General features: G+C 48.7%; 1 protein-coding gene across 1 annotated transcript in view; it reads right to left on the bottom strand.

The window, feature by feature from the left end:
- Positions 1-10924, bottom strand: part of PNPLA1 (patatin-like phospholipase domain containing 1) — a 43219-nt gene that overhangs the window by 5064 nt on the left and 27231 nt on the right. The window contains exons 4-6 of the mRNA XM_012727185.1: positions 9977-10037; positions 2789-3373; positions 425-503 (exon numbers count right to left, since the gene is read on the bottom strand). Of these exons, the coding sequence (XP_012582639.1) occupies positions 425-503; positions 2789-3373; positions 9977-10037 (725 nt within the window). The remainder of the gene's footprint in view (positions 1-424; positions 504-2788; positions 3374-9976; positions 10038-10924) is intronic.

Genomic DNA, 10924 nt, shown 5'->3' with positions numbered 1-10924 from the left:
GGGGGGGTAATCTGTAACCTAAGGATATTAGCCTCTTTATCATGGAGATAGAAAATATTGTGGATTAGGGAGGTCTTTGATAGTCCCCGAATTCATTTCATGCAGGACTTACCAAAGGCTAGCTCTCCTACACCGAGACATCACCAGAGAGTAAGAGACAGGAGGGGGTGCACCAGCTCCTGCTGCACCCCCAGGAGCACAACCCATGGGCACAGCAGGGAGCCCAAGGAGGTTCATTTCCCGCACATTGTCCCCACTGAGGAGAGAGGGGAGTGGATTGTGAAGTGTAAAGGGGTGAGCTATCATCTTTCAGACTGGAAGGACTCTCAGTGCTCTTAGGGCAGGTCACGAGAGGGAAGCTATCTCTTAGCTGCCCACCCCCAACCAGAAGAAAGAACAGGTTATCAACTAGGTAGAAACTTACATTGCATGAGGCCTGCTGGTGGTCTCCTTCACATTTACCAGAGACATGGCGCATTCTGGATTTGAGGAGTCAAGGGGAGCTGTAGCCCAAAGCAGAAATACAGGAGACATGTGTGAGACGAGGTGGTGGAGGAGAACTTAGTCATTTTGAAATGATACTAGGAAGGAAGTGAGAAGGTTTAGGAACAGCAAAGTAGTCTCTTAAATTCAAATTCTCATCTTTAGGTCAGGAATCATGTAACTGGATTTGACAGAGACCCAGGGCCGTGGCCTCTGAAGGGGAGCTGCTGGCCTTGGATGTGATGTCAATATTATCAACCAGTAGCACTGTGTTAGGGAAAGTGTCCAAGAAATCCCGCATAGAGGCTGTCACCTGTTTTATGTAGTGCTATTTTCTTATTTACTGGCATGGAAAATGTTAATATTTTCATAACCACTGATCTTAAACCAGCTCCTTTCATGTTTTTGATGAGTATGGGGATATACATGAAAATTAATGCATAATACTGTAATATATGTAAATAAAAGTAATATAGAATATATTTAGATTCCTCCACCTGTTGGCTGTTCCCGATTTTCTCAACTGTTTGGTTTTTCCTAGGACTTTTGAACAGCCCCAACCTGAGGACAATATGGCCATGTTGAAGTGATTGATAACTCCCGGGAAGGGTCCACTCTCCAGCTCCCCCAGACAGCCAAAGATGTGATGCTGAGGTTGAATCGAGAGCTTCTCAGTGGCAACTCAACTTACTTTAAGGACCAGAAAATACTCTGCTATAGGGGTCCTGCACTGGAGGAAGTTAGCACCCCCAGGCCTCTGCCCACTTGGTGTTTCCAGAGGCACATTCTGTCACCTACCAGGTGACAGCTGAAAACATCTCTGGAATTGCCAAGTGTCTCCAGGGGTAAAACTGGCCCCACGTGCAAACCACAGGACTCCCCGTACCCTCTAGCCACCCCCAATGTGAGGAATACAGCGCAGGGCCAGGGTTAATCAGTACCTGACAACAGATGTCTCTGGGCACAGCTGGGAGTTAAGGAAAACAAATGCATTTCAATGAACAGAAAATGAGAGAGAATGTGAATCATTTTGGCCGATTCTCTGATTTTAAATGTCCTGATACTTTGTCTCACTGTGACGAAATAAACCAAACCTATAACAGAGAAAGGCTACCCTGATGTGGAGTAAATCTGCTCATCTGTGCTACTGCTTATCACAGTAACTGCGGGAGTCTGACTGGTGGGCTGTGAGGACCCCACAACTGGCTTCAGACTGTCATTTGGGGCTTTCCCTGTGGCCTTCTCACACCATTTGTGCTGGCCAAGGGGGCTCACCCTTCACCTGAATGCACCTTGCACTTTCCTGCTCTACACCCAAGCTTCAAGAATAATTAAAAAAAAAAAAATCTAAAGTGCTTTTCCTCCTCCCTTTCACTGACTTCCACACACCACAATCATCAAAATCTTGCCCATTTCGACTCATCTGTCCAAGAGAGCCCCCCACTTGGAGGGACTTTATTCCTCCCAGGAGAAGTGATCTTGTTCTTTATGAGTACCTGCAACACTCCATTTATGGGACTTTCATCTACTTAATAATTCTCTGTATTTTTGAGGTTGGTGTTCATACCATCCCTTCATTTCCTGGGGGTAAGGAGTTGAGAATTGTTCATCTTTGCAGCCCCTAGAGAAGTGCTTCTCAAACTATCTACAGCAAAGAATCAGTTCTTAAAAATGTTATTTGCAATGAGAACTAGTTACATAAAGAGCTAGTACTTTTGTGAAATGCAATATAAACAAATTAGTAGGAATTAAACGGGCTCTTGGATGACATGACAATATCTTCTTGCTATAAACATTTCAACATGTGCACTCTCGGTTTCTGTGCGGCTTGTACCAAGCATTCCGGGCTTGGTCCATGGGCCAGTCTGGAAGATACTATGCTTGCATAGAGGTTTTCACAGTAGCTATTTACTCCAATAGTTCTCCAATGGGAGCAGGCAACAGAATCACCTGGAAGGCTAGTAGAAGAGAGACACTGGGCCCCAGCCCCAGAGTTTGTGAACTAGCAGGTCTGTGATAGGGTCTGAAATTTTTCATTTCCAACAAGTTCTGAGGAGATGCTACTGTTCCAGGTTGGGGACTAAGTTTTGAGAATCGCTGACCTGAAGATCTGAACACATGTCAAGTACACTGCCCCCTTGTGGCGGCCTGTCCTCATAACAAGCACTGCCTGATAACAGCAGAAACCACAGCCACCTGCAGCAATGCAGGTGTCTAAAGCAATGGTCACCTGCCACCGTGCTGCTGCGCACTTGCTGAGAGGCTCCACACAGGAGGAGGCCATAAGAAACCAGAGGGCTCATACCTTGGGGATGTTCTGGACCCAGTTCCTCGATGGGTGGCATTGCAGCTGTTGTTGAAGGACATCGGGATGATAGCTGAGGAGTCCCCACAAGTGAAGGCCCCATGGATGGCCTGCATGACATAGATGACTTTGAGGGTGGGGATATGGGTGATGAGCCAGGTGGTTGAAACTGATGCTGTGGTGACACAGGGGAGAGCTCAGGGGGTGAGCTGGGTGGTGTGTGCCCAGCTGGCAGCGATACTGGTGGTGAGACAGTTGGTGATTGTGCTGGAGATGAGGCCAGTGGCAATGCAGCGGAGAGTGAAGAGACAGGTGGCGAAACTGGTGGTTCCACAGACCACTCACATGTAGACTCAGCTGTCTGTGCAGGTGGGGACACAGGTGGACCATGGCCACCACTTCCGTCCCCTTCTGGAGTGCATTGTGTGTGAGGTTGTGTAGACTCTTCCGGGTCAGCCTGCCCTGCTTGGAGGCTGGACTGACTGTGTTCAGGGCATTCGCTACCAAGGGCGAGTTCTATCTGGCAGTACACTTCTACCCGGGGGAACATCACTCTCTTGGAGGGAGAGTTAAGGTAAGCAGCATCTAGGAAAAACAACAGCATGGGGTCAAGAGGTGGCATTATTAAATCCTAGCATCTGGAAGAAATTTGCAAAAATGATTTCCCAAATTCCTTTCATTAATAAGATTCATACTTTCAATGCCTTTTCTGTACTTAGGTGAGTCTCTATTGAGTGTTTGATTGCATGTTGATTTGCTTGGTCAATGGAAATTTATTGAGCAACTATGTGCCAAAAATAAGTGTGAATGCTCCTGGTATGTGAGTTTATGGTCTGGTGTGGGGTGGCACCGACTACCCTCATCTCAAGTTTTAACCAAGACAAGTGCAAGGCAAGGCAGGAATGTAATACCGGGACAGAGAGAAGCAGGGAGGTTTTAGTTGGGAAGGTGTCCCTGAGAGCAACACTGAGTTGCGATCTGGAGGCACAGTTCTCCAGGGAGGTCAGGGTGCTGCAGGGAAGAGCATTTCAGGCAATAGAAACAGCATGCAAAGTTCACGGGAGCTCGAGGAGGCTCAGGACCTGAAAGGTCAGCGTGACTGGGGCAGGGGGGAGGTGTGGGGGCACTGGTGGGGCATGGGCGGGGAGGCCTTAGGGCACATTGCAGCAGGGGTGGGAGACAGCCTTGAGGATTATTAGTTTCCACGGAGACCATGAAGCCTTATGGGCAGGGAGGTGCTAGCCAGGCTCTGACTCTGACAAGATTGCTGAGGCTGCTGTTTGGAGAGTTAGTGAGAAGGGCGTAGAAGACAGAGGGAACTGAAGAGGTGTTTGCAGCTGGCACTGGGAGGAAATAGAAGATTCTGTTTAGCAGATACAATAACTTAGAATTATGACGGATTAGGAAGGGGAAGAAGGGACAGGATACATACAGCGGGATAGGGACTGTTTGCAGAGACCATGACATAGGAGGAGAGCATGGGCTATGAGTTGGTTTGGGGACTTGTGAAGACCCAGGAGAGATGACAGGGGCCAGTGAATATATGACTTTGGATGTCAGAGAAGAGATGAGGGTTGGAGATCCGTCTTTGGGAGGCCCGCCTGTGCATGGAAAGTGAAGCTGGGTGGCTATGGAGGAGACGGTCTAGGGAGGAAAAGCAGAGTGAGAAGAGGAAGGAGCCAGGAATGAATCAGGAGAGGGCACCCAGGGAAAGTTTTCTAAAATACATGAGGGTAGGGTAGATTTAGAGTGTCTTGTAAAGACCCAGTTGAGAGATGGAGGTTGGTAATAAGAGAGGAAAGGAATGATGGGTAATTGGAAAGTCCTAAAGTGGGGAAGGGGTCTGAGCACAGGTGAGGAGCAAGCTTTAAGCTGGTAAAGAGGAGGTCAGAGAGAGGTAAGTCTGTATGTTCAGTTGACAGAACTTTCCTTTGGTGCTTTTCTCCATACTATTTTGACATTTTTTTCAGTAAATCTAGAACTATTCCAAAAAAGAAAGCTTATTGAATGTTGTGGGGGCTGGGCATGAAAAGTTCAAAAGAATTCAGCAGACACTTTACTAAAGAAGGTATATGGACGGCAAATAAGCAAATTAAAAGATGCTAGCACCACTCATCACCAGGGAAACGCAAATTAAAACCATAATAAGGTACCACCACACATCTCTCAGAAAGGCTAAAACTAGAAAGGCTGACAATACCAAATGTTGGTGACAACCTGGAGAAACTGGAACACCCACACACTGCTGCATAGAGTGTAAAATGGGTCGCTGACATTGAAAAACAACCCAGCAGTTTCTCAAAAAATTAAACAGGGCCCTTCCTGTTAGTGCGATGGAGTGGAGCAAAGCACTACAAAGCCGGTCACAGCCACTTCAGTTTGAGTTCAATCCCTGGCCAGGGAGGTGACCCACATGGTGCAGCAGACCTCTCTTGTCTCACCTGCTGCTCCCCTCAGCAGTGTACCTCATCAATCTGCCTGTTCTGCTCCCCTCTCTGTCTCTGGTGAATCCTCTCACTGCCCTGTACCTCTAGTTCTATATGCATAAATATACTTAAAAAAAAAAAAACTTAAACTTAAAAAAAAAAGTTAACCATAAATGCTGGGTGTGTTTTAGTCTGCATGTATCCAGAAGAATTGAAAATAGGATCTTAAAGAGGTATTTGTACATCACTCATGATAGCCAAGAAGTAGAAACAGTCCAAATACAAATTGGTGAATGAATGGATAAAGAAAATGTGTTAAGGCACATGTTATGCAGCCTTCAAAAGAAGTATGTCTTGTCCATGCTACACCATGAATGAGCCATGAGGGTATTATGCAAAATTAAATAAACCAGCCCAAAAAGACAAATGCTGTATGATTCACTAGTGTGGGGTATCTGAAAATATCTCATAAAAATAAAAAGCAGAATGGCAGTTGTCAAAACCAGAGGTGGGAGGAAAAGGGATTATTGATCAAGGGGTACGGAGTTTCAGTTTTTGAGATGAAGAAGCTATGGAGATTGGCCACAGAAATATATGTGAATACACACTTTAAAATGCTTAGAAAGGTATATTTTTGGCCATCCACGGTGGCGCAGCGGTTTGGAGCACTGCACTGTGAAACTAAGCTGTTACATGGCTGCTTCAGTGCCAGTTGAAGTCCCACCAGGGAGCTGACCCACATGGCACAGCAGACTTCTCCTGTCTCGCCCACTGCTCGCCTCAGCAGTGTATCTCAGTAGATTTGCCTGTTCTTCTCCCCACTGTCTCTGGTGAATCTTCTCATACCACTCCACATATCTCTGGCCTACAACTTCAGTTCTAAGCAAAAAAAAAAAAAAAAAAAAAAAAAAAAAACCCCGAACACATCTGTCCTATAAAGCCCACACGTGAGCGTTCACAGCATCTTTATTTATACTAGCCCCAAAGTGGGTACCCACTGGTGTTTGTTGAGCTGGATGGGTAAATGAGCTGTGCTATGTTCACACCATGGAATGGGCTGTGCACAGCAAGGCACTATTTATACCAAGCAAATCATGGGTGAATCTCAAAACATTCGAGCTGCACAGAATACACAGATTTAAAAAAGTATAAGGTTCCATTGGAATAAAAGGCTAAAAATGCAAATTAGTCTATAAAGACAAAACAGGAGCTCAGGAATTGTGATGCTTGCTTCGTGGGAGGATTGGAGGGGAGAGAAAGTGAGAGAAAAACTTATTGAATTGTGGGAGAGCGAAAGAATGGCAGGGAGGAAGGAGGAAAGGAAAGAAGAAGGAAGGTCTGAGCAGGCATGCTCAGATGCAACATGAATACTGTGTTTTGTCTTTATCCTCAATTTGTTTATTTTCTTAAATTTTGTTGTTCATTTTTGCACAGTATCTGGTGTCTCCCCTCAGGTGTGATCCCCATAGTCCTCCTATTAAGGGGAAGGATGTCCTAAAGGAACTCTGCAGAGTCTTGTGGACTCCACCCCCTACTCCAGCTTTCTGAACTCTATCCCCTACTCCAGTGATTGGAAACTACAACTCCCAGCAGTACCAGGGAGAGAACTGCAAGGACCCAAGGGCGGAGCTAGCAGGAATTCTGGGATATTTGGGGGATAAACAGAGCACGATTGCATCTCTCATGCTCTTGCTCCGAAAGCCGCTCTGCTGACCCTGTGTTCAGTCAGCCTAGCCGTGAGGTATTCCAGTTACTTTGTATCCCACTTTCCCTGGGTTGTTTCCTATTCCTTTCCCCTTTTGTAAATAAACATGTTATTGACCCTTTTGTGTGTGCCTGCAGTATAACCGAATTGTGAGCGTGTGGGTGAGGCCCCACAGGCAGAGGGCCCAGTCCACTCTGGGCTAGCCTGTAACACTCCCACCACAGCAGCATGGTGACCCATCACCACAGCCCGGAGTGCTCTTCCTGCCCCCCTCTGACCCCTCTCCCATGCTTCCCTGCTGTGTGCTGCTCAGATCTATGGTCAGCTCCCAAGTTTTGTTTTCTTCCCTGACCTTTTGTCCCGCTTCTCTATATGCCACCTGTAAGTGAAGCCATCAGTATTTCTCTTTTTCCTTCTGACTTATTTCACTTAGCACCATCCTTCCAGCTCCCAGATGAATGTTTTGGATGTGCCATCCTCTGAGTTCCAACCTCACTGGGCACCCACGTGCGCAGCCTGTGTGGGGAATGTGGATTTTCCGGCAGGCCCACACCAGTGCCCTTCCCTGCGCTCGGAGGCTGCTGCAGGGCGGGCCAGGGGCGGAGAGGGTGGCTCCCCTGGCAGCAGGAGTAATTAGGTGGATGGGAGCTCTTCAGAGGGAGGCGAGAGGATGCCAGGATGTGAGCTGAGGGATTGAGGACGACACCTGTGGGTGCAACTTCCTGCTGGAGCGGATCCCAGCCAGAAAGCAAGCTGGAGTTGACTCCTGTGTTCTGCTCCCAGATGACAGGTGGGGATTAAGAGTGTGACTCTGGGCACCAAGCATGATTTCTCAGAATGTGTCAGTAGTTCCTGCTCGCATCTCATTCTGGGAGAGAACTCCTGCCCCACCAAGCCCAAGAGGATTTAGGTGGTGCGGCGGAAGCCTGCACTGAGAAGGCCTTGCATCCTGGCCGGGTGGAAGAGAAAGCAAAAGCAGCCAGCACCAGGCATTTTCTGGTGCTCGTTCCCACCGGGCGTGACTCAGGCTCATTGAGAAACCTGGTCATTCTCTACACTCTGCCTCCGTTCTTGAGTGGATGTCTGTCATGTGCTGTTCAGAGTCACCATTCAGGGTAAGACTGCCTGACGCTCATAGCTGCTGCTCATACCTGTGAAAATATCCACACCAACTGGGGAGTGCGGCTGGCACTGGTCAGAGGGAGAAGGCTCTGGGTCCCTCCCAGGGTATGGAAGAGGGGCTACTAAGAAACAGGGGAGGCTAGAGATACTTAACAACCCACCTTGCAACTCTCCCAGAGTGAGCCCCAAGAGGAGGAGAAAAGTTCTAGGGAGGAGGCAAGTTTGGAGGAAGCCAGGTGTCTGGACCATAACCACATGTGCCGGAGTCTCCTGGACTCGCCAGTTGGTGTCTGTGCCAAGATCTGAGATCAAAACCAGGGAGCCCTCCAAGCCCCAAGTCCCCAGCCTATACCATCACTGTGGAAAAGATGCAGGGGCTCCCTGACTGATGGCAGAAAGAACCTCAGGTGCCAGCCAGGGGTTGGCCCTATTCCCAGGGCTTTGTAGGTGACGCCTGATCTCCATGCCCCATAGACACCCCCAGGTAGTCAGCCTTTGGGGCAGCTGAGCTCAGTTTTCACAGCTACACGGAGTAAAAGTAGAGGATGGGGCAGTTGTCAGAGGAGAGTTAGGGGACAGCAGTCTGTCCTGCAGTGACCAGTGGAGGAGGTGGTGGGATGGGCTGATCATAGCCAGGACACAGCGTGGGCGACCCAAACAGCGGCCAGTGCTCCGAGCATTGTGCTAAAAGTCTGTGTGGCCTCGCGACTTTAGTCTGCACAATAAAACACTGAGGTAGGGTCCATGAGCAGCCCACCTGTACAGATGAGAAAAATGAGGCCCTGGAGTTTACGAGCTTGAGATCACATGGTTATAGAGGTCAGGAAGCAGCATTTTATCCACTTTGCAGATCAGGAAATCAAGACTCAGAGAGTGGAAGTTATTTCCCAGCATACACAGCGTGGGGGCTGGGGTAGGATGGCGGTCTCAGCCTGGAATTAGAGCCTCGGGGAGCCCAAGTTCTTTGTATCCTGTGTTCCAGCTCCAAACTCCTCTTACTGGGAGAGAGGACCCAGGAGAAAGTAAGAATCAGGGCAGGGAAGCTTGAGAAAGCAGGAAGCAATTTTGAAAGAAGAAAAAAAAAAGTAAACATATCCTAGGAAAAACCTCATTCCACCCCATCTCATTCCTAAATTATTTTTTTAACTACATACACGAAACCTCCTCCTCAGATGGCTTATAATAGTGAACATTTTTGGAAATTTGAAGGAGGGATCTGAGCTTTGTATACGACTATGATGGACTATTTCACAACCGCCGCAAAGGACAGTTACAAAGACCAGGTAACCACAAGGAAATAAACACAGGACATTCGGTACGAAAGTGCCCTTTGACCCACGAGTCCCTTTCATGGAAATATGTCCTAAGGAATTACTGCCACAGACGAAGAGTGTTTTTCTTCTCTTTTAATGAAGATGCTGGCCTTGACCTTTCTGGGGTTAGGTGACTGCGTGTGTGGGACCCACGGTCTTGGCCTTTCCCCCTAGAGGCCACAGAGTCTGTGCCGTGTGGGCCATGATTTCCCAGCCCCCCCAGCACCCCTCATGGTGACTCAATATGGTTCCCACAGACTGAGAGCCCAAGCTGCTCACCCTTGTTCTACATTCACCAGATGGCCTGATTGGCAAGAGAATTGAATGGAAGAGCATGAGGTGGCATAGAAATGCAGAAGTCATAGGTGTTTCCTAAATACAACTTTTAAATCCATAAAAGCCCTAGAGCACACTGGCCTACTTCAGCCTAACAGCCCCCTCACCATGGAGATTCTAATTTCTAGTCACAATGGTCTGTTCTGGGTAAGAAGGTTGGGTCTCCTGGGTGGAGGTCTGCTCCAGGTCCCAACGTTTTGGGGGGATGCTCTTCTCAGTCCTTCTACTTTTCTTCGCCACCCCATCTCCACTCCTCCCCTTCCTCGGGCTCCACACAGCTACTTACTCAGCCGCCTCAAGTACAAAACTGCGTCTTCGTACCCTCGGTAGTAGTAATTGTGCAGGATCTGCAAGGCAGGGACATCAAGAAGGTAACTAAGGCCGCAGCAGCAAAGGGCTCGCAGACCTCCACTCAGAGCGGCTACGCTCACTGCTCTTGAGCTTTAGGCAGTCAGCTTTTTGAAATGTACCCTGCAGTGTCCCGCCGCCCACTGTCTGCTAAGAGAGGGGAAACCGTTTCTGATCAGGGGTCTGTAGGGACGCTGCATGCATTAACGTGTGGAACTGTTCACGGGCGGGATGTCGCTGCCTTCGGCAGGGAGGCTGAGAGTTTAGGGCAGACCTTGAGGGGGTGGTTTGGGCCCTCTGAAGAACAGTCTGGAGACTGGTTCAGATTCCAGTGCTGCTACAGGCTGTGAGGCTGTGAGGGGCCCTGTAAAGTGGGGTAATGGTGCTTACTGCAGGGGACGTTAGAGCTTTACATGAGCTACACTATCCACAAAGCCTTTGCTGCAAAGGGTCGGATAAGAAATAATTTGGGGGGCTTCCCTGCTGGCCTAGGGGTTAAGTTTCAGCGCTATCACAGCTAGGGTCTGAGTTCCATCCCTGGCCAGAGAGCTGACCCACATAGTTCAGCAGACCTCTCCTGACCTGCCCGCTGCTCCCCTCAGCAGTATATTTCAGTCAATCTGCCCGTTCTGCTCCCCACTCTGTCTCTGGTGAATCTTCTGGCCTGCACACCCAGTGCTGTATGCATAAATAAATATTAAAGAAAGAAAGAAAGAAAGAAAAGCCAATCCTTAGCCCACTGGCTGTGCACTGCCAGGTGCCAGGCTGGATCTGGTGCTTGGCCCCTGTTCACAGACCTCCACACTGCAGGGCAGAGAGGAAGAGTTCTGTGACCACGCCTACTAGCGGTACTGACATCCTCTCATTTTACTGGGGGGGGGGGAGG

This window comes from Condylura cristata, unplaced genomic scaffold (genome assembly GCF_000260355.1).
Source record: "Condylura cristata isolate star-nosed mole 26May11 unplaced genomic scaffold, ConCri1.0 scaffold00001, whole genome shotgun sequence".
NCBI classification, from domain to species: Eukaryota; Metazoa; Chordata; class Mammalia; order Eulipotyphla; family Talpidae; genus Condylura; species Condylura cristata.
This window is presented reverse-complemented; position numbering and strand designations above follow the sequence as displayed.